The 24,661-nt window shown below is 37.4% G+C and overlaps 2 protein-coding genes across 2 annotated transcripts in view; one reads left to right on the top strand and one right to left on the bottom strand.

The window, feature by feature from the left end:
* The window catches only part of LOC110443102 (NUAK family SNF1-like kinase 1), a 42,201-nt gene extending 36,664 nt beyond the window's left edge, over positions 1 to 5,537 (bottom strand). The window contains exon 1 of the mRNA XM_021487098.1: positions 4,861 to 5,537. Within this exon, the coding sequence (XP_021342773.1) occupies positions 4,861 to 5,052 (192 nt within the window). The 5' untranslated portion in view covers positions 5,053 to 5,537. The remainder of the gene's footprint in view (positions 1 to 4,860) is intronic.
* A 71-nt stretch (positions 5,538 to 5,608) lies between these two features.
* The window catches only part of LOC110443103 (neural Wiskott-Aldrich syndrome protein-like), a 30,754-nt gene continuing 11,701 nt past the window's right edge, over positions 5,609 to 24,661 (top strand). The window contains exons 1-3 of the mRNA XM_021487099.1: positions 5,609 to 5,948; positions 8,128 to 8,268; positions 23,210 to 23,296. Of these exons, the coding sequence (XP_021342774.1) occupies positions 5,835 to 5,948; positions 8,128 to 8,268; positions 23,210 to 23,296 (342 nt within the window). The 5' untranslated portion in view covers positions 5,609 to 5,834. The remainder of the gene's footprint in view (positions 5,949 to 8,127; positions 8,269 to 23,209; positions 23,297 to 24,661) is intronic.

Raw genomic sequence — 24,661 nt, forward strand, 5'->3', positions numbered from 1 at the left:
CCCATGAAAATATTGTTACTACACAGTAACTGGAGCTGACATCAGGTCTGGACCCAGGACAGTATTGTAACTACACATTAACTGGAGCTGACCCCAGGTCTGGACCCATGACAGTATTTGTACTACACATTACCTGGAGCTGACATCAGGTCCGGACCCATGACAGTATTGTTACTACACAGTAACTGGAGCTGACCCCAGGTCTGGACCCATGACAGTATTTGTACTACACATTACCTGGAGCTGACATCAGGTCTGGAACCATTACAGTATTGTTATTACACATTAACTGGAGCTGACATCAGGTCTGACTACACATTAACTGGAGCTCAGGTCTGGACCCATGACAGTATTGGTACTACACATTAACTGGAGATGACATCAGGTCCGGATCCATGACAGTATTGTTACTACACATTAACTGGAGCTGACATCAGGACTGGATCCATGACAGTATTGTTACTACACATTAACTGGAGATGACATCAGGTCCGGACCCATGACAGTATTGTTACTACACATTAACTGGATCTCAGTTCTGGACCCATGACAGTATTGTTACTACACATTAACTGGAGCTGACCCCAGGTCTTGACCCATGACAGTATTGTTATGACACAGTAACTGGAGCTGACATCAGGTCTGGATCCATGGCAGTATTGTTACTACACATTAACTGGATCTCACGTCTGGCCCCATGACAGTATTGTTACTACACAGTTACCGGAGCTCAGGTCTGGACCCATGACAGTATTGTTACTTCACAGTAACTTGAGCTCAGGTCTGGACCCATGACAGTATTGTTCCTACACAGTAACTGGAGCTCAGGTCTGGACCCGTGACAGTATTGTTACTACACATTAACTGGAGATGACATCAGGTCTGGATCCATGACAGTATTGTTACTACACATTAACTGGATCTCACGTCTGGCCCCATGACAGTATTGTTACTACACAGTTACCGGAGCTCAGGTCTGGACCCATGACAGTATTGGTACTACACATTAACTGGAGATGACATCCGGTCCGGATCCATGACAGTATTGTTACTACACATTAACTGGATCTCACGTCTGGCCCCATGACAGTATTGTTACTACACAGTTACCGGAGCTCAGGTCTGGACCCATGACAGTATTGGTACTACACATTAACTGGAGATGACATCCGGTCCGGATCCATGACAGTATTGTTACTACACATTAACTGGATCTCACGTCTGGCCCCATGACAGTATTGTTACTACACAGTAACTGGACCTCAGGTCTGGACCCATGACAGTATTGTTATGACACAGTAACTGGAGCTGATATCAGGTCTGGACCCATGACAGTATGGTTACTACCCAATAACTGGAGCTGACCCAAGGGCTGGACCCATGACAGTATTGTTACTACACATTTACTGGAGCTGACATCAGGTCTGGACCCATGACAGGATTGGTACTACACAGTAACTGGAGCTGACATCAGGTCTGGATCCATGACAGTATTGTTACTACACATTAACTGGAGCTCAGGACTGGACCCATGACAGTATTGTTACTACACAGTGACTGGAGCTCAGGTCTGGACCCATGACAGTATTGTTACTACGCAGTAACTTGAGCTGACATCAGGTCTGGACCCATGACAGTATTGTACTACACATTAACTGGAGCTGACATCAGGTCTGGACCCATGACAGTATTGTTACTACACAGTAACTGGAGCTCAGGTCTGGACCCAGGACAGTATTGTTACTACACATTAACTGGAGCTGACCCCAGGTCTGGACCCATGACAGTATTGTTATGACACAGTAACTGGAGCTGACATCAGGTCTGGACCCATGACAGTATGGTTACTACACAATAACTGGAGCTGACCCAAGGTCTGGACCCATGACAGTATTGTTACTACGCAGTAACTGGAGCTGACATCAGGTCTGGACCCATGACAGTATTGTTATGACACAGTAACTGGAGCTGATATCAGGTCTGGACCCATGACAGTATGGTTACTACAAACTAACTGGAGCTGACCCAAGGTCTGGACCCATGCCAGTATTGTTACTACACAGTAACTGGAGCTCAGGTCTGGACCCATGCCAGTATTGGTACTACACATTAACTGGAGCTCAGGTCTGGACCCATGACAGTATTGTTACTACACAATAACTGGAGCTGACCCCAGGTCTGGACCCATGACAGTATTGTTACTACACGATAACTGGAGCTGACCCAAGGTCTGGACCCATGACAGTATTGTTACTACACAGTAACTGGAGCTGACCCCAGGTCTGGACCCATGACAGTATTGTTATGACACAGTAACTGGAGCCGACATCAGGTCTGGACCCATGACAGTATTGTTACTACACAATAACTGGAGCTGACCCAAGGTCTGGACCCATGACAGTATTGTTACTACACAGTAACTGGAGCTCAGGTCTGGACCCATGACAGTATTAGTGCTACACATTAACTGGAGCTCAGGTCTGGACCCATGACAGTATTGGTACTACACATTAACTGGAGCTCAGGTCTGGACCCATGACAGTATTGGTGCTACACATTAACTGGAGCTCAGGTCTGGACCCATGACAGTATTAGTGCTACACATTAACTGGAGCTCAGGTCTGGACCCATGACAGTATTAGTGCTACACATTAACTGGAGCTCAGGTCTGGACCCATGACAGTATTAGTGCTACACATTAACTGGAGCTCAGGTCTGGACCCATGACAGTATTAGTGCTACACATTAACTGGAGCTCAGGTCTGGACCCATGACAGTATTAGTGCTACACATTAACTGGAGCTCAGGTCTGGACCCATGACAGTATTGTTCCTACACAGTAACTGGAGCTGACACCAGGTCTGGACCCATGACAGTATTGTTACTACCCAATAACTGGAGCTGACCCAAGGTCTGGACCCATGACAGTATGTTACTACACAGTAACTGGAGCTGACATCAGGACTGGACCCATGACAGTATTGTTACTACACATTAACTGGAGCTGACATCAGGTCTGGACCCATGACAGTATTGGTACTACACAGGAACCGGACCTCAGGTCTGGACCCATGACAGTATTGTTTCTACACAGTAACTGGAGCTGACCCCCAGGTCTGGCCCCATGCCAGTATTGTTATTAAACAGTAACTGGGGCTCAGGTCTGGACCAATGACAGTATTGTTACTACACAGTAACTGGATCTCAGGTCTGGACCCATGACAGTATTGTTACTTCACAGTAACTGGAGCTCAGGTCTGGACCCATGACAGTACTCTTGCTTCATAGATCTAAACAAGTCAATTTACTGAAGCACAAGTTTTCTGTTTCCAAGGCAGTATCACCTTTTATCACTGGTGTTTTTGTGAGTCATGTTAAACTGTCAGATAACATTGGAAATGTAAACTAGTTAGTTATACCTTTACCTGCACGAGTTACCTGATTTTAGCTATAAACGTAATGATCTCTGTGTATAAAATGACGTCATCTTTTCAACAACTGAGCAGACACACTTGGTACTTATATATCAACACTACATTTTAAAGCTTCATATCATAAGGGAAACCGGTTTGGGTAAAAAAAAGCAGCAGCAATTTGCTAGCCTAGCTGGACATCACATATGTTTAATTCATAAAGGACAGAGGTTTGGAAGTCAGGGGAATCAAACAGATGATACACCAGACGGAATTCCCAGCAGGCGTAGTCAATGGCAGTGTATTGATTTGAGTGGGATATGAGTTACACTAATGGTTAGGGACCATGACAAACGTGTGACATACCTAATGATCCAATCTATAGTGTGTATATTTATGTGTAGCGTATTACAGCTATAAATGTCGGACTGGATCAGTCCACACCTCAATGACAGTCGGCCTTATCTATCACTTACTATCACTGCTACTGACAACCATGTCTCTCACTAATCAATTGGCCCTATCAATGAAACTCCTCTACAGATTTGTATACAAATCACTGTTAATATCAATTAGCAGTATCAAAAAAGTTTTGTGTACAAATCAAACTGTTATTATCATTTGTAGCTATGCCAATAAAACTACTATACAGATTTGTATATATTCAATTATTATGATTTGTTTGGTCCCTAAAACTATATATCACATTAAAGAGATGAGTAATTCAGAAGTACAGATTAAATTCTGAAAAAGGATTTCCTGGAAATATGCTAGAAACAACCTGTTATTCTTTGAACACATGTACCAACAGGATGTAAATGAAAGAATTTATCTAAAACAGTAATCCATCTGGCATTATTTACCTGTACCTATATATACCACCCCGGTACAAAACTAAGTTTTACAGAAGTGTACCTGCGTTTATAGATAGGCCGGGTTGGTAAGAATGAACTGTCCCATACATAATATACCTGGTGAAATAAATACCCAGCTGTTCCTCTGATAAACGCCACAACATAAACGGGTAAAGATAAACTCTCAAACACTGTCAACTCCATCAGACATCCTGTTTTCACGTAATCCATCAAATTTTCTGTTGGTAGGTAAAAGTGAAAGGTTTTTAGCAAAACTGTTGGGTTTTTTTTCTTGATAAAAATTTCAGTTGAAAAAGAAAACTATTAACAGATGATCATTGTCCGAGTCTGAACATCATATTGCATTAGCATATATTTCTTAAATCTTTTAAATTGGATTTAAGTTTCCGAGATTATTGTCTAATTAAGTTTCACTAATGTCGCATGATTCCATGAAAGATTTTATCTGTTGGATGTTTGATACATGTAAAGGCTATTATTTATATCTAAAAAACAGTGAAAAGAACAATATAGATTTCATGGTATAACCCAGATTTATACGAAGTAGAAATGAAAGCTGTCATGTTTTTTACCTGTTCCTTAGTGGATTTTTCAATGGCAAGTTTAACCTTCCCATAGGAACCTTCTCCAAGAGTTTTGATCAACTCGAACCGGTGTTTTAGGTTGTGTTTGTGTGCAATGTGCACGGGTAGGGCTGGTCCGAGCCCCATCCCTCCCTCCATTAGACCTGACAGGAACTCCTCGTCCATCATCCGTGCAGGCATGGTCAGCCTCTCATCTACCCCGGCAACAACAGGTTACACCAGCTCACACAACACATCACAGTCTTCACAGCAAGGCATAGACTCGCTGTCACTCTTCTTGGAACACAAATCCGTTATAGTGGTTATATAATGAAAGTAGACAAAATCAAAGTTAAAATCCAACAGAAATCCTATGATAATGAACCACTTCAGTAATATGCAGTGTATGGTAATACAGGCAGTGTGTATTAAAATATATATCCAAGGTAATAAGCAGTGTTGATGTTCCACACCGGTTTAAAATACACCGCTGAATACGACAGCATGGAACAACCTCGCGTTAGCACTAAGTATTCAATAATACACCTCTTTAGGTTTGTTTGTGCATTACGTACTTGGTTATGAGATAAAGAAACTACACTCACCACTAACGCTCGTGGTGGGCGGAGCTTGTCGCGTTCAAGCCATTCAACTGTCAGCTGTCTGTCTCGACATTACCATGTCACGCTCGATCAGCTGTTGGTAGTTACTGTTTGACCTCTCTGAACCCTACAGTGTATATTCTTGCGCGTTTATTTTGTTATTGTAAAATTTCTTCAGTCCAAAGAACAATACAGACTCTGACGAGAAATAGTATGGCACTAAAGGAATTATTTGCATTGTAAACATAGGATGAAAATAGAAGGTTTATTTTTTTACTTATCATCTTAACAGGAAGTGAGCAAACATGTCTACATCCGGTATAAAACAAGGAAGTGAAGTCCTTTGAGACCCAAAGTTGACAAAGACTAGAAAGGGACAAAATGTCACAAGGAAATCAACGAAAAAATCGCCCACGATCATCAAATAGCGCTTCTTTACTGCTAGACAATTCAGAAAATGAACAATTATACGGAATGTTGGGCAGAGGATGCGTGGTAAGGGTTTGCATGTATACATATATAAGATTGGAACTCCCTTCATGCCTTCTCAAATTATTTCTTCTGATTCAATACTGTCCTTCAAATCATCTATCTCTGCTCATCAATATTAAGTTCTGTTCCTTTCCTTTCATAGCGCTACACCTATGTATGGCATGATCTTCACTATGCTGAAGTAGGTCATCAAATGGTAGAAAAAGTAGAATATTGTAGCAATGATTATATATATAACAGTCACTGACAAAGACAGCTTAATATGAAAAGACAAAGCCTTAAAAGAACGTAGCTTTTGTTGATCTCTGATATTTACTGATTAAGAATAAAACTTTCAGAATGAGATCAGATAAACTTTATTTAAAGTCGGCTAGTCGAGGAATAACAATAAAACACAATTAAGCTCTAATTGAGATTATAAGACTGACATAACAATAGGGAGACCGGGGCAAGTTCGGCCACAGTACTGAATTTTTACATGCATAAATAATGTAAAGACTATATCCAGACTTTCAATAATGTTGTGCCTGTGGAAAATAACTGAAATAAAAAAAAGTCTTGAAGCACCGACAAAGAGATAATTAAATACAACGGACACATCAGTTCCAGAATATTTTCATCCTTCCGGAAATAACCTATGAAGGCCGATGGATTGTGTCGTGCTTGTGACGTCATAGTATGCCTGTCAGTATCACATTTTATGTGATAAACTTTTTTCACTCAGAATGTAAATTATTTTTTTATCTAAATAAACAAGTAATAAAACATGAAGATTGTTTTCACTATATGAAGATATTCATGTTTGGGTTGAAACACAATTGTCTTTGCTTCAAGAATACACTTCCTGTTTCCCCACTGGACGTCTACTTCCGGAAGAAAGAATAAAGGCAACGTGTAGAAAGGGGAAGAAACTCTGTATACTCATGCTTGTGTTACCATTAAAGAGCTTCACTCATGCGCCTTTGGAGCCTGAGAGCTACCCTCTTATTAAAAATTGTAGTTTACCCTGTAGTTAAGCTACGTAAGATGAATCCCTAACCCTATGTAGTTTTGACCATCAGCATGAACTTTAAAAAGGTGAGATTGAGAGTGTGGAATCGACAAGACCACTTTACAAAATTGAAATCATGGAGTGCTGGAATTGGGGTGGAATTATAATTATTTGATTTAGTGTTATAGACCCAGTGGCATCACCAATTAGAACAATACTGGCCAGTGGTAGAAGGGTTATAAATTGTACATACGGGTGCTGCGCTTGCTGCTCAGTTTGGGAACAGGACATTTGAATAAAAAGTGTAGAAAAGGAAAAAAATATTGTGTAACAGGAAAGAGAGTAGTGTGATTCCACAGGGGATAGAACCAGTGACGCCAGTTTTCAGTCCAATGCTCTACCTATTGAGCTAAAGGTTCCTGCAAGCCCGAAGTCTGACCGTTATCCCATGTACAATTGAAATCTGCCAATTTAATAACCCCCCCCCCCCTTTTTTTTTGAAGTGTTCACCCCCACTAATTAATAGTATGCTTCCACCAGAGATCTAACCTGCAACCCTCAGCTTCCCAGTACACCGCTACCAATTGAGCAAAAAGGAAATTCCCTTTTACACTGCAGTGCAAAGCTAGAAGGGGACCATAATCCTATGTACAATTAAATCTACCAAAATTGCAAAGGTGAATTAGAAATATTCTGATCACTTAAATGTCCCTGCAGCGGAAAATACTGATGAAAGATTCTGATTCTAAAAGAGGTCACACATTAGCTCTATGGGTCATTTCACAAACATTTATGATCATGCATGCAGTGCAGAAAGCAAAAACATAGTTTCCAATATTTACACCTGCTAACAACAGAATCTTCATGATTTTGTCAGGATGAAATGACAAACTGGAAGGGGACAATATGCTAATGTTATATTTCCATCAAAAAAGTTTTACATTCTAAATAAATTTACAACTGCTAACTCAAATTGTTGTTATGAATGTTCATTTCAATCTTTACAGCTATCAGATGATTTGTTGTAAACAATCATGGACACTGTTAGGCATAAAAATACATTTTCACTCTAATTTTCCAAATTTGAACTGCTGTGAGACGACAGTCAGTTACATTTGACTAATAGCAATATGTACATTATATGCGGTAGCTTTTGACACGATATATTTTCCAATTTTATGTTTATTTTAGTCCCTGGCAACAGGTGTGGTACAGCTGTATACAGCTGATCCTCCATCACGGAACCGCTGGACCAAACGTTTCTGTGGTGTTGCCTGTTTCATCAAAGACAACCCGAATCGCTCTTACTTCATCCGAGTGTTTGACGTCAAGGTAAATTTAAATCAGTTTCTATATTTGATCAGTGTATTTAATGTCAATGTAAGCCACCGTACCATTTGATCAGGATGTTGCATGTAAGAATCTTTTTCAACAGGGTGTTTATCACAGGTAGTACAGTAGAACCTTTGATACCACACTGTTTTAACAGGTAAAAATAAAAATGTGGAACTGCAAAATTTCAAATTATTAATGTATAACAATGTTTTCAAGAAATAACCAGTATTTATATGACTAAAAAAATGTAAAATTTAAGAAAAAGTCTTACTGTTTTGAACCTTTTTATTTTTATGTACATTAATGTATAGACTAGCTTTATTTGATTATGCTGGTTCAGTTTACTTACAATATTTGTTAATGATTTTTCAAGTTTGATGTAAATGTGAATTGTTATACTAAAATGAAAACAAACTATTTGATATGGTCACCTTTTCTTGCACTTAAATCAGAACAAATGTGCTTATTATCAGCAAGGTTATGCTCTACTGATAATGATGAAAATTATAAGTTTAAAGCTTTCTTGTGTGAAAGTACAGATCTTGTTTTAAATCAAGTGAAGATTCAATTTTTATGCTAACTAGGTCACGTGTAATAATAATAGATTCAAATAATTTAATCTTACATGTAACAAGCATTTTCATTGGCTTAAACGTTTATGTTATCAGCCCATTACGTTAAAAAAATGACGTCGCCGCTGTATTTAGAGTACACTCCGTTTTTTTGTGTTATTTAAGGATTCACTTGAATATATTTGTTATGTTATGGAGCTATAACACAAAAAAACGGAATGTACTCTAAATAAACCGTGAAGCAGTTTATGATGAGAGTCCATCCGCTTTTTGAGTTATAACTCCATAACACAAAAAATATATTCAAGTCAATCCTTATAATTTAATCTACAATACACAATCCCTGTGGAAATCCGATTTTATTGATGGACTCTTGGAAATTATTACGCCGCTGTATCAGCCAATCAAAAGCGACGTTACAAAAGGCGACGTCATTTTTTTATGTTATGGGCTGATAACATAAAATGTTAAGTCAATGAAAATGCTTGTTACAAGCAAGATTAAATTATTTGAATCTATTACTTCCAAGAGGGCTCTAGATCTGTATACCTTTATGCGATTAAAAGTTGAAGTTCAACATAAAGATGTTGACTGTCAGAAAAGAATGACCGACTCAGATAAACTCCTATTTGACTAAACACTATACCAAAATTCATACAAACATAGGAACTCGCTTGACTCGAATATTCGGATAACTCCCACAATCCCACCAACTTCAAGGATAACGAGGTTCGACTGTTCATATGAACTTGCATGTTGCTCCTGGGAATTCATACCCTTACCTGTTTATTGTGATAATAGAAAACAGTAGCCAGATTAGTATGAGTGCAAGTCAAACCACACATACATAAATGTACATGTAAACAGTCTGGTGTGATTGCATGATTCTTATGACTCATAACAGGACCATACATTATATTGTGTCAGATGGTCACAGGTAAGGTGGAAAAACCAATAAAACTAAATATAATGTTTGTATAAAAATGGGACCGTACTGTATCAGAACTGTATCACCTAATTAACTGTAAATAATGGGACCGTACTTTATCAGAACTGTATCTCCTTAACTGTTAATAATGAGACCATACTGTATCAGAACTGTATCTCCTTAACTGTAAATAATGGGACCGTACTTTATCAGAACTGTATATCCTGTACTGTAAATAATGAGACCATACTGTATCAGAACTGTATCTCCTTTACTGTAAATAATGGGACCGTACTGTATCAAAACTGTCTCTCCTTTACTGTAAATAATGAGACCATACTGTATCAGAACTGTATCTCCTGTCCCCTGTCCAGGACAGAGTCCCTCAGCTCTTCTCTAGTCTTAACTACTGACTAGCCTCCTGTCCAGGACAGAGTTCCTCAACTCTTCTCTAGTAATTAACTACAGACTATAGCCCCCTGTCCAGGACAGAGTTCCTCAACTCTTCTCTAGTCTTAACTACTGAGTAGCCCCCTGTCCAGGATAGAGTCCCTCAACTCTCGTCAAGTCTTAACTACTGACTAGCCTCCTGTCCAGGACAGAGTCCCTCAACTCTTCTCTAGTAATTAACTACAGACTATAGCCCCCTGTCCAGGATAGAGTACCTCAACTCTCGTCTAGTCTTACCTACAGACTAGCTTTATCTTCAAAGACCTTGTACTTCTGCATTCCTTATGTTCAAAATACTTTGTTGTTCATAATACAACATTCGTACATGCACTTTTTTCCTTGGCCTTTCTGATGTTTACGTATGTCCTCACCATAACATAATACTACATATGTTTACACTTTTTTCCTTGGCCTTTCTGATGTTTACGTATGTCCTCACCATAACATAATACCACATATGTTTACACTTTTCCCTTGGCCTTTCTGATGTTCTACGTATGTCCTCACCATAACATAATACCACATATGTTTACCCTTTTTCCCTTGGCCTTTCTTATGTTCTGTTCTTTGTTTCTACATAATACAGCCTACTGTACACATTTTTAGCCCACCATCATCTGATGGTGGGCTATTCAAATCACCCTGGGGCCGTCCGTGGTCTGTCCTTAAACAATTCCTGTTATCGCTATTTCTCAAGAAGTACCAGAGGGATCTTTCTCAAATTTTAAATGTAGGTTCCCCTTGGACTCTAGTTGTGCAGGACAACTTTTGAGACTGATCGGATAAACAACATGGCCGACAGGCAGGTATCTTGGATTTTGACAGTTAAGGTTTGTTATGGCTATTTCTCAGGAAGTACCAAAGGCAGACCTGCTAACCTTTGAATCTCCCAATGGGGGTCATGACCCCCATTGGGAAATTCTGTGGGGGGTGATAACGCGCGAACGAAAATTTGTGTAGAAATTTAATAATATCGCGGGGTCTCGGCTTTAGGGCGTATTATGTTTTGTCTTCTGGCAAGTTCAATGACTTTTTTGAAATTAACGAAACATTTTATCACACTTTCATTGTTTTATTACATATTCTTAATCAATATACATGTTTTTCTTTTCCTAGGTGCATAGTGAAAGCATGAACCATGTTGATTTAGTTTTGCACATAACAAAGCACATATTGTATCATTTCCTAATTCAGATCTCCCTTCTGTCTGGATCTTCTTCAACATGGAAAATGTTCTCTCAGAGTCAGCATTACTCACTGAAAGTACCAAACATACCTTCATTAGCCTACACAACATACCAAACCTAAGATCATTCTCAAAGGGTTCTTTAACTGCATGCCATTTGATATCGTATGTAGCACCCGAAGCTACCGAAAAATGATTGGTACACAGTTTGCAATAGGCATGATCGGGTCCAATATTACTCTTCTGAAGCCAGTCATAATCATATTCCCACGAAGCATTGTAATTACAGGCATACATTTTCTTTTTTGACGATGAACACTAAAATAACGAACATTTTCTCGGGTTAGAAGCAGGATTATATGCATTGTAGTAACAGTGAACAGTACTCACCTTTTGAATTTGCCAGGCTGGTTCAGAAACAGGGACGCCATTGTGAAAACAAATCACTTAGTATACGGACTTTACCTATAACTGAAAGCTAAACTTCCGAGAGACACGAACGGAACATTTCCGGAAGTACGGAGATCCTAATGAAAGATGCAGGTGATTGCGGGTCATATTTACGGAATGCGGGAGATACGTATGACCCGCGCGGGTCATAAGATCGTCGCGGGTGATAGGTTCATTTTGCGGGTGTGATCCGCAGAATGCGGGTCATTTAGCAGGTATGCAAAGGGATCTTTCTGAAATTTTATATGTACGGTAAACCTTCGGTCAGTTCGAACAAAATTAAATAAATATTGAAGAACCTGTTCGGATTATACAAAATTATGCTTCAGAAAATAAGCGTGAGTTCGAACTATCGGCAAAAAATTTGGCAAAGTGCAAATGAAGTCACAAACATATACCCGACATATTTTCTTCACCGGAGTAATATGCCTCTATATATCCAATGTAAGGTCGATACGTAACAACGACGGCCTGGCATAGAACAATGGCACATTTATAAATGGGTAAAATGATAGTATATTATTTATTTCAATGTTAATTGATCATTAAACTTTCTTCATTTCGTGATATTTATTGCGAAGCAGAGGCCCTTGTGTAGGCCCCGAAACAGTACACGTTTCATTTGTGACACAAAAGTTAAGACTACCTAGCTTGTATCAGAGACCTAAATATTGAGTCTCTGCGTGGTTAGGTTTTATTTGAATCAGAAACTATTGTATATGTTATTTCGTAATGAATGGTCCGTTTAATAAATTGAATAAGTCTACTTAACCTGTTGCGTTTACAAGGCGCTACTGTACAGTAAATATAGGTCTATATGTTAGTAAAATTATGTCAGAACATCAACATGTCTGCTTTAAATTATAAGTGATATAGTCCTAATACCTACCAAACTTATTTGACACCTTCAAAATTACCCATCGCTAATTGGGACACCTGTGGATTGTTTGGGCTTTGACATGAATGCTAATCTCGTCACTCACCATGGCTGGGCGGCCGATTCCTACCGCGACATCGTGTCCTGCCCTATGGTACCCAGATACCTGGTGTGAGGGCACACGTTTACAGGTAATACCTTGATTGGCAATAATTAAGGGATGTCTGGTCGCAATAAAATAATCAAAATGCTTAGTTAACACTGTATTTGACAACACACGGACGATTTCTTAGCGTACAGCCATACAGCGTGACATCAGTTCGTACTGATCGCATGTTATTTATACATTGTCGGGGCCTAAGTTGAAATTGGCTGTTGTCGTGCACGATGTATTTTTCAAACAATGTTAAAAAAAATGAATCAACGCTAAAATCTGTGACATATATTTATGGTTTGTCTGTCACAGCTGTACTGCAATGCTCACACATACAACCCATTACCCTTATAGACATGTCTGTTGATCAAAGCATTTTTCCGGGGCCGATCGCCGCGAGCTTTCAATGGAGTTTGCCGAAAAAAATCTTACTTTACGTTTTCATTTGACAAGTTCGGACTATCCGAAATAGGGTCAATCAGAGTTTGAACTATCACTAGCTAGAAAATTTTTGTTTTAATTGAAAAAAATACGTGATCGAACTATCCGCCGATTCAAACTGACCGGAGGTTTACCGTAGGTTCCCCTTGGTCCATATGTGTGCAGGTTTAATTTTGAGAATGATCAGATAAACAAAATGGCCGAGAGGCCACCATCTTGGATTGTGACATTAAAGGTTTGTTATCACTATTTCTCAGGAAGTACGGAAAGGATCTTTCCCAAGTTTGTTATGTAGGCTCCCCTAGGTCTGAAGTTGTGCATGTTTAATTTTGAGAATGATCAGAGAAACAAAACGGCCAACAGTCCACCTTCTTGGATTGCCAGACATTAAAGGTTTGTTATCACTATTTCTCAGGAAGTACTGGGGGGATCTTCCCAAATTTGTTATGTAGGCTCCCCTATATAGGTCTGAAGTTGTGCATGTTTAATTTTGAGAATGATCAGATAAACAAAATTGCCAACAGGCAGCCATCTTGGATTTTGACATTGAAGGTTTGTTATCGCTATTTCTCAGGAAGTACTGGAGGGATCTTTCTCAAATTTGATATGCAGGTTTTCCTTTGTCCTTCGTTATGCAGGTTAACTTTTGAGGCTGATCAGATAAACAAAATGGCCGACAGGCAGCCATCTTGGTTTTTGACAGTGAAGGTTTGTTTTGGCTATTACTCAAGAAGTACAGGAGTGATCTTTCTTTGATTTTTCATGTAGGTTCCCCTTGGTATGAAGTTATGCATATTTTCGTATGAGACTGATCGGATAAACAAATCTTTGGTTTTGACAGTTAAGGTTTGTTAGTGCTATTTCCCAGGGAGTACTGGAGGGTTCTTTCTCAAATTCTATATGTAGGTTCCCCACTATCCTTTATTGTTCATGTTTACTTTTGAAACTGATCAGATAAACAAAAAGGCCGAATGACGGCCATCTTCAATTTTTGAAATTGAAGGTTTGTTAGTACTATTTCTCAGGATTAACTTGAGGTATTTGTCTCAAATTGAATATGTACGTTCCCCTTGATCCCTCGTTGTGCATGTTATATTTTGAGACTGATCATAAAAACAAAATGGCTAAAGGAAGAACAAACAGATCTTTCCCATATTGAAATGATCGATTCTATTTCTTTCACATTAAGTACTGTACTAGTAAATAGTACTATATATGTGAAATGACAAACTCACTTTGAAGGTTGTCTTTTATACACAGCAGTATTTAGTTTAGATCAAAAGCTACCTCAAGTTGCATTTACTGTTAACATGACTCAATCAAACAGATTAGAGAAAAGAAGAGAAGGATCGCACTGACAAAGAACTCATAAAGATGGTACAATGGTGGGTGCCAATATCCCTCTGGGATCTCTTGTTTATTTTGGCCTTTCTCATGTTCTGTTCCTTTTCCTGACATGCTTTAGCTAATATACACATTTTTTATACCCCCCCAACGAATTTAGGGGGGGGGTATACTGGAATCACCCTGTCTGGATGTCTGCCTGGATGTCGCCCACAGTAACTTGTCTGGAGAACTCCTCCTTAACTAACAGGTGGATTTCATTGAAACTTTGCATGATTGATCAGTATCTTATGTTGTTGTGCACCGGCATTTTAATTTGGGATTCAACCCTTTTTGATGGAGTTATGCCCCTTTGTGCAAAATACTTGTCCGGGCAACTCCTCCTTAAAGGGGCTGGTCGGGGGAAAAAATACAAAATAAATGGGTCTAAATGCGTTCTCTGGCCTTCCAAATGTTATACCACGGCAATATGATGGTCGATTTCTGCTTGCAATGTCCAGTTTTGACCACTGAAATCTCCATGTCAGACTCATCTAGCGGACAAGACAGCAATACTATACGTAAATAATTGTTTTCAAAGGTCATGTATGATGCAAGTGTAGTATTCCTACCTATATGTTGTTGTTATATATAACGGTATTGATACCTCGTGCCTGTCATGACTTTTGCATGCAGCTTTTTTCTTTCGCCGTGATGTTTACATTTGGCCTTGTTGATGACGCGCGTGCGGTAAAATTACATCACTGATCTGGGTCAATTGAGAGTTTTAGACTGTCAGGTGACGATTTAGGATATCTTTAATATAATTATAATTTTTACTCTTAGGGAGTGAATTTCAGCAAAATTTGTATCGGTATATTTCATAAGAAGGTATTTTAAACATGTGTATGCCATTTTAGCAAATATGACATTTTTTCCCCGACCAGCCCCTTTAACTAACTGGTGGATGTCATTGAAACTTTGCATGAATTAATTTGGGATTTAGACCCTTTTTGATGGAGTTATGCCCCTTTGTGCGAAATACTTGTTTATTTTTTTTGTTATTTTTTGTTTTTAATTAAATAGCGGTTAGCTCATTACTTATGGGAGACTATATTGCTTTGCGTTAGTAAGCCTTTAGCTTACAGTTCAAGTTATTTTTGGCATTTCTCATGTTCTGAACTTGAGAAAGGTTAAAATGAAAAAAAATGTGTATATTTTAGTATGTTACCTCGGCCTTTCTCAAGTTCTGTTTCTGTGCCCTATATCAGCCTTTTACATTTTTCAGTGACCAGGTAGATAGCAGATTTTATCTACCGAGAAAGGTCATGTGGACATATGTACCTGCCTATCACTCTCGTTTGGGGAGTTGATTATCTGGCCGGTTACCCAGCTGTATGACTGTGTGTCTTGGCTAGACCAATGGGGCTGTGATCTGGTGGTCCCTATACTTCTACAAAAACTTCCTTGTTTTATTATAAAGCAATGGAATCTTATTTTAAAATCAATCATTTGACATTTCCATAGGTGTCAACCTCTGAAACCTCCAATGAGGGAGATCTCCCTCATTCCACATTTCCAATAAAGGAGAAAGTGCATGAAAAACGACTGAAGCTGCTTTACTCAAGTTATCTTTCCTTTTTAGGTCACCTGAGACAAAGTCTCAAGTGACCTATTGCGATCGCCTTTTGTCCGTCGTCGTCAGTCCGTAAACAATTTACATTTTCGACTTCTTCTCCAAAACCCCTGAAACAATTTCAATGAAATTTTGCAGAAACCTTCCATGGCCAAAGATCAACAAAAGTAGTTGCCGGTTTGGTCCCCGGCCCCCAGGGGCCTGAGGGGCGGGCCAAAACGGGTCAAATTGACTAAAATTTCAAAAATCTTCTTCTCAAGACCCAGATATGGTAGAATCAAATACTCTTATAGATGGAAGGGTCTTAAGGTGCTCTACCAAAATTGTGAATTTCATGACCCTTGGGTATCACGTTTCCCCCTGGGGAGGGGGTAAACTTTACTCTAGTTTATATAGGGAAATCACATTTTGGACCAACATTTGTTGAATTTCCATTGGAAGTAATTCAATTTGGGTTAGCATTATCAGTATTGGGTAGCAGTTTGATGGTTTGCACATATAAGACCTGACTGACCCCCCAGGGCTGATGGGTGCGGCCAAAAAAGGTCTTAAGGGTCTCACGTTTACCCCCTGGGGAAGGAGGGGGGGGGCAACATTTATTATGGTTGATAATGGCAAATGAAACTTTGAATATTACATGTTAATAACTTGATTGGAATTATAACCTTAAGTTGACAGTTTGATACTTTGAAAATTTTGAGCCAGCCCTACCCCCAAGGGCTGTAGGGTGGGGCCCAAAGGAGTCAGTGTGCTAAAATTTCTTCATTTTCCTTGTTTAGAATCAGAGGTGGTAGTTTCAAATACTTTTTAGTCTTAAATCTGTATGCTAGATATTGAATAAGGTGGTTTTATTGTTTTTTTGTCACTGAATAATATTTCTGTTCGTGTTAAAAACAAAATCAACTCTGTATAAATATATCAGGTGACCGTTAAGGCCCATGGGCCTCTTGTTTATGTATCAACATAACTCCAAAAAACATTAAGTTGATTCAGACACACCTGTCATGTCTATTACACACACCCTGCAGTAACTAGGAGAACATTTGACCACAGGATGTAGCTATATGTAGCCTAGGTTTTCAGTTTGTGTGAGTTTGGACTTGAATGAGGGAGATTGGTAAAGTTTGGTCAAAATTAGGGGGTCTCTCTCCTAATGAGGTAGGGTTGACAGATATGCATTTCTGTTTTGTAACATTTATATGTTAACCATATCGCAATAAAACATACCAGTCTATAAATTGGATAGTTGTTTTAAGTTCTGTTTTTGGCACAGATATATGTATAGATACCATTCTCTGTACTAAATTTTAATAAGATTTACTTACATAGATACTATTTAATATTTCATGTTTGTTAGAGAATGTGTGATCAGAGTTTCCACGTATAATGTATTAATAATGACATGAAGAGTCAAAAGATGAGTAAAGGTCGCTGAATCAGGAGAAGGCAGGATCCAAATATGATTAACTCACAATCGTCAGGCAATGCAAATTAATCTGATTCATGGAAATTTTGCGATCACATTGCCTTGGTAACCCGGAAGGACAGTTTGTATAATGAGTCACAATAGATCATGAAGGTTAGGGATAATAAAACAGGTTATCATTGCATCAGCGTCGAGTAAAACAAAGGATCGTATACACAGATAGGTGGTTTGTGGTAAATCGGCAGTGTATCTGACTCATATCCTTGTACACATAAATGTAATGATGTTGTCTCGGGGCCATCTCTAGCTTATTTAAAATGGTTTGTGGGTTTGATGATATTTGACACTGTTTATGTGTAATGAATAAAACTTAGTATTAAAAGGTTACATAATTCTGCAGAAAACAGAAATTGCTCAAAGAGATTTTTTTTATTATGAATGGTTTTTGTCATAATGTTGATAGAATTAAGCTGTCAGTTTTGTGAGTAAATGCATGTTGTACAAGTAAAACCTGCACAGAAGACTGGTGAGATTCTGATAGTTATGTCCACAAGTCAGAAATAAGAGGGGTCGACACACAAGTGATTTATCACTGGTCTACTAAGTATCTCATAATACATTGAAACAAAAACTGTCTACATTGATAAAAAAAAACTGTAGCCTGAGGCGACACATTCCAAAAATGGAAATGACAGAACAACAACCAATGGTGGTGAGCTGCTTTGAGGTGATCTATACAAGCGTGGCGTCTGCCATGCGATGTTATCGGGAGGTAAATGTCAGGTCTGTCCCCTGTTGTTTCCTTTTAACCTTCTATTACTTAGTGACAAAAAGATAATCTATCATTTGTTACAATCTTTGTTCATTCTTTCTGAGGAAATCAATTGTATTAAATTCAGATTAAAACTCTCATTTTGAAATCATTTCTTCTTTGTTTTTTTCTTTACCATGTTGAACTCATGAAATATTGGCTCCATTGGAGCTCAGACTTTGTTAAATATACAATATTTCCTATGTTAACTTTATTTAGTGACAAAAAAATCCATAGTAGTGATTGGACAAGTAACTCCCAGCAGCTTCCTAGCTTATATTAGCCCGTCTCTCTATTAATTGAGCGAAAGGGATTATCCCTCTAGCACTAAGCTTCAAAGCAAATGTCAAAGTACAATTAAAACCTGCCATGCTATTAAAAAAATGTATAAATTAACAATATAAATAGTAAATACCAATGGCAATAAATTAAAAAAAACAAAACAATATACAATTGTCATTTTTTAGGTCACCTGAGCTTTAGTGTTGTTTTGTTTTGGTCGATCAGAAATCCAATATGGCTGACATGGCCGCCATTTTGAAAAACTATTTCAAACTTAAAGTCAAGTTCTGCTGGGCCGTTTAAACTGAAACTTAATAGGAATGATCGACTCATGATCCTGACAAAGTGTTATTATTTTTTGGGTCGATCAGAAATCCAAAATGGCTGCCACTGCTGCCATTTTGAAAATAACTATTTCAAACTTAAAAACAAGTTTTAATAGGCCGACTTAACTGAAACTTGGTCTAGGAATGATCAGATCATGGTCCTGACAAACTTAAGTTAACGTTATACTTAACTATTTTTTACTCAAATTGGTACATATTTCAACATCAAAAATAAATACTGTAGGACTCAGGTGACCGTTAAGGCCCATGGGCCTCTCGGTTATTAAGGAGTATTATATAAAGACAGTAATATAATTGCCCTTGTGTAACCCGCACATGATGCCTAGCCGGTTATGTTCAACTCACAGTCTACCTTGCCAACTGAAAATACCCAAATATATATCTACCTAGGCACCTTCCTCATACCTGGTGTAAAAAAGGCGGAAATTGTCTTGCTAACAAATAACACAATGGAATGTTACACAATGTCTGCGAGGGATTGTCGTGTGTAGCGTGAGGAATGTCTTCCCAGGCTCAATTTAAACACAGCTCGCAGAATTCCATTGACACTGTTGAACTAAATACCTGTGTATTATGACACATATAATTAATGGCTCCTCAGGTGCACATATTATTAAAAAAATATTCCATTTAGTCATGAACATACAATCTTGACTATGGTAATTGTGTACTTGTGAAATAATGACATGCATACCTTAATTGTAGCTAACAGACCAATGTCTTTTTGATTTTCTTGGCAATATTTCAAAATATGTTAATTATCTGGTACAATATATGTAAATTGTTGTGATATATTACAGATGCTAATTAAAGTAAACACCTAGAAATTATTATGTAAATTAGTAAACACTAAAGTGTGATGGGACTGGCTAGATCCCAGGGACCTGATCATGGGATGGGACTGGCTAGATCCCAGGGACCAGCTAGATCCCAGGGACCAGCTAGATCCCAGGGACCTGATCATGGGATGGGACTGGCTAGATCCCAGGGACCTGATCATGATAGCTCATGATCAGTTGATATACACAGTAGTCTCAATCTGGAGTTTGGAGCACTCAGGTTCAAATCCCAGTCTGACCAGAAATATTTGTACCACTTTCGCCTTTTGGGCCTGACAAGCTTGCATGTGTGCTGCGATATGGTGTCTGCCATCCAGCTGGCATCAACTGTTTGGTTTAAACAAATTCATTTAAACATCTAAGAAGCCTAGGGTGATGATATTTAGCAAGAAGCATGCTTGGATGAAGGGCTATCCAGTTTGTACAAATAAATTGTCTTGACCCATGGCCACTATCAAGGTCACATGGGAACTTTCTAACATCTTAGTCTTAATGACCAAGAGGGCTAGGATGATATCAGACCACTAGTACGTAGGGATAAAGAGCTCTTATGTTTGTTCAAATGAGTGGCATTGACATACTTTCAAGGTCACAAAGTTCAAATGTGTTCAAACCTTTAAATCTTTGTGAATAATTGAGATATATATATATGTATGGTTATAATATTTGTCCTGATTCTTAAGTGATATGAACTTTGGAATCTGCATGAATGACCTTGACTGACTGCTATAGTCACATTAGTGTAAGTTAAACTCTTCTAATGAAGATTCATAAGGTGTGAAGTAATAAAATCTTACAACAAGGATCTATAATGTGTAGTGTAATGATATCTACCTAGTAAATAGATTTTATATTGAAACTCTTTGAAGGTGACATAATTATGTGAGACATGAACAACCGGTGAGCAGTACAGGCCCATTGGGCCTCTTGTTCACATCTGTTGCATTTATATACATGTATTGTTTAAATTAGTAGACTGTCAGACCCCAAGAAATATAACACTTGTATTAAATACTATAAGATGATTAATAGATTCTCGACTGGATTCTGACACCTGATCTATGTCCAATCTCCTACATACTACAACAGGAAAGACTACCTGTACATGTTTGTAACACACAGTAAAGATAAATGGATGTAAATATCTAGGTACATACCTTTGATAAATATTTAATAGTTAACATTTCAGCTACATGCAAATTTCAAAATTATTTGATTACATGACATAAATTTTCCAAAAAATAGAGGAAAAACCTGTAAACATTGAGATTCTCTGTTTTGATTGTAAGTATTAAATTACAGCTGGTGTACTTTAATTGTGTAAGACATGCACTCGACAGGTATAACATGTACACGACAGGCCACGTCACGTCTACCGGAGATACCGTCTGACAGAAATAGCTATTACACGCCTCAGGGATTTTTGTGCTGGCCATCTATATAGCTATTTATAACATGCATGCAATCCACACTTAACAAAGGCTTTTTTGTCATTCATGAAATAGTTTTAAGTTATGTTTTGTAACGTGTACATGCAATATTTGAGTAAGTATATTTGGCCCAGACAGAAACCATACTGTAAGATAGATTATCGTGATTATCAACCCATGTCAAGGCAAGTAATGACGTAACTGACCAGAATAATACTTCTGAGTTTGATTTAGATTTGAGTTGAAGAATATCAATTTTGGTAAAACCATCCATCAGCTTGAAAGTTATATCGCTCAGGATGTAAATTAAAATGTTCATTGCCATATTATCAAAACAGCAGGTGTGAATAAATGGGTTTTGAGTGATTAGTTTTGACATATAAGGATGAATATTTAAACACTCAGCTTAATTATAGCTTATTATACATCACAGGGCCTTATCCATCACCTGATAAAAAGTTTGTCCTGATACAGACATTAACTCATCGACCCCTGGAGACACATTTGAGCTCTTCCGATTCAAAGGTTGGAATGGTTCATTATAAAATTTCAGGGGTGAATGAGTTAAACGATTCAGCCCCGTGGTAGATCACATGGTAGATCACCGCATGCTGGTACATCACATGTGTTGTATGGAGGAGAAATGACAGAAGATCTGTTATCATTTTTATTCTGCAGATGTTTGTACAGTTTTAATGTAAAATGCATATCTATATGTATTTAGATAAATTTATATGTATAGGGATTTTATTGAAATAGTAAAACCTGAAATACTTTTACAGAAATCTGTTATCAGTGACTTCACTCCTTTATTACAATACTTGTAGCATTAAAAAAAGTCTGTATGCAATTGTACGTACTGACAGAAATTATAGCAAACGGGACATAACACTAGTGTAGATCGATGTAAATATATGTAATTTAATCTAGTGCTACATTTCAAAGTTATTTCAAATTATCAAATTCTGTCATTGTCAATACAAGATGTTCAACGTCAAATTTAATTGTTTAAAAATGAGGAAGCCATGCAGTAATGATTAAAACATGATGTGATAAAAGTGATATTACAGATGTCGGCATTCAGCGATACAAGATTGGTTGTTCAACTTTTTTATCTGTGCATAAAAGTGAAGACAAAGCTTACTATACCTTCCTTTGTTAATGAAAAAAATAGACTAAAATAAAAGATTTGGATTTTTTTTTTTTTATAGATGTATGTAACCTTTTTGTCAGACTTTTGTGTCCCTTGTAAAATAAAATAGACTATCTGTACTCCTGGGAAGGACAGGGATAATTGTTGAGAAAACATAATTTTCTGTCAGGGGGTAAAACTGGATATATATATACACACCTCATCTGAATATATTTATACATGAAGAAGGTAAAAGAGGTCTATTTAATGATACTGTGAAATTACTAATTTTTGTGGGTTTTTAATGTCTTTCACCCACAAATTTGATATAAAGCAATTCTCCATTTTAGGTGGTACTCTACACATTCATGTACCCAATGTATGGTATTTTGACGGTAAACCATGAAATTTCAGCCCCAAAAAATATTTTATTTCTCAGTGAGATCAAATTTCAACTTAATTATGAAAAATTTCTTCATGAATTAAAATCAAGCAGCCAAAATCATCCCAGTTTAGTGGGTAACAACATTAGGACTTTTTCAAAATACACTTTATCATTATCATTTTTATGCTTTGTTTCATTAAAATGAATGTACATGGAAAATTAAAATCAACACACATTTAAAGTGATGTTTATTTTAATGTATATTACAGAAGAACCAGATGATTTGGGAACAAGAAATCTACAACCAGTTTCGGTACAAGGCACCGAGGGAATACTTCCACACATTTGAGGCAGAAGTAAGTGGGGTTCCTCCCCTGTTTGGGGGCTTGATCTGGTAAAGTACAATTCTATATGACCTTGTAGGATATATAGTTACTTACCAATTCTATATGACCTTGTAGGATGTATAAATACTTACCAATTCTATATGACCTTGTAGGATATATAGTTACTTACCAATTCTATATGACCTTGTAGGATATATAGTTACCTACCAATTCTATATGACCTTGTAGGATATATAGTTACTTACCAATTCTATATGACCTTGTAGGATATATAGTTACTTACCAATTCTATATGACCTTGTAGGATATATAGTTACTTACCAATTCTATATGACCTTGTAGGATATATAGTTACTTACCAATTCTATATGACCTTGTAGGATATATAGTTACTTACCAATTCTATATGACCTTGTAGGATATATAGTTACTTACCAATTCTATATGACCTTGTAGGATATATAGTTACTTACCAATTCTATATGACCTTGTAGGATATATAGTTACTTACCAATTCTATATGACCTTGTAGGATATATAGTTACTTACCAATTCTATATGACCTTGTAGGATATATAGTTACTTACCAATTCTATATGACCTTGTAGGATATATAGTTACTTACCAATTCTATATGACCTTGTAGGATATATAGTTACTTACCAATTCTATATGACCTTGTAGGATATATAGTTACTTACCAATTCTATATGACCTTGTAGGATATATAGTTACTTACCAATTCTATATGACCTTGTAGGATATATAGTTACTTACCAATTCTATATGACCTTGTAGGATATATAGTTACTTACCAATTCTATATGACCTTGTAGGATATATAGTTACTTACCAATTCTATATGACCTTGTAGGATATATAGTTACTTACCAATTCTATATGACCTTGTAGGATATATAGTTACTTACCAATTCTATATGACCTTGTAGGATATATAGTTACTTACCAATTCTATATGACCTTGTAGGATATATAGTTACTTACCAATTCTATATGACCTTGTAGGATATATAGTTACTTACCAATTCTATATGACCTTGTAGGATATATAGTTACTTACCAATTCTATATGACCTTGTAGGATATATAGTTACTTACCAATTCTATATGACCTTGTAGGATATATAGTTACTTACCAATTCTATATGACCTTGTAGGATATATAGTTACTTACCAATTCTATATGACCTTGTAGGATATATAGTTACTTACCAATTCTATATGACCTTGTAGGATATATAGTTACTTACCAATTCTATATGACCTTGTAGGACATATAGTTACTTACCAATTCTATATGATCTTGTAGGATATATAGTTACTTACCAATTCTATATGACCTTGTAGGATATA

Source organism: Mizuhopecten yessoensis, unplaced genomic scaffold (assembly GCF_002113885.1).
Source record: "Mizuhopecten yessoensis strain PY_sf001 unplaced genomic scaffold, ASM211388v2 scaffold716325, whole genome shotgun sequence".
Classification (NCBI taxonomy): Eukaryota; Metazoa; Mollusca; class Bivalvia; order Pectinida; family Pectinidae; genus Mizuhopecten; species Mizuhopecten yessoensis.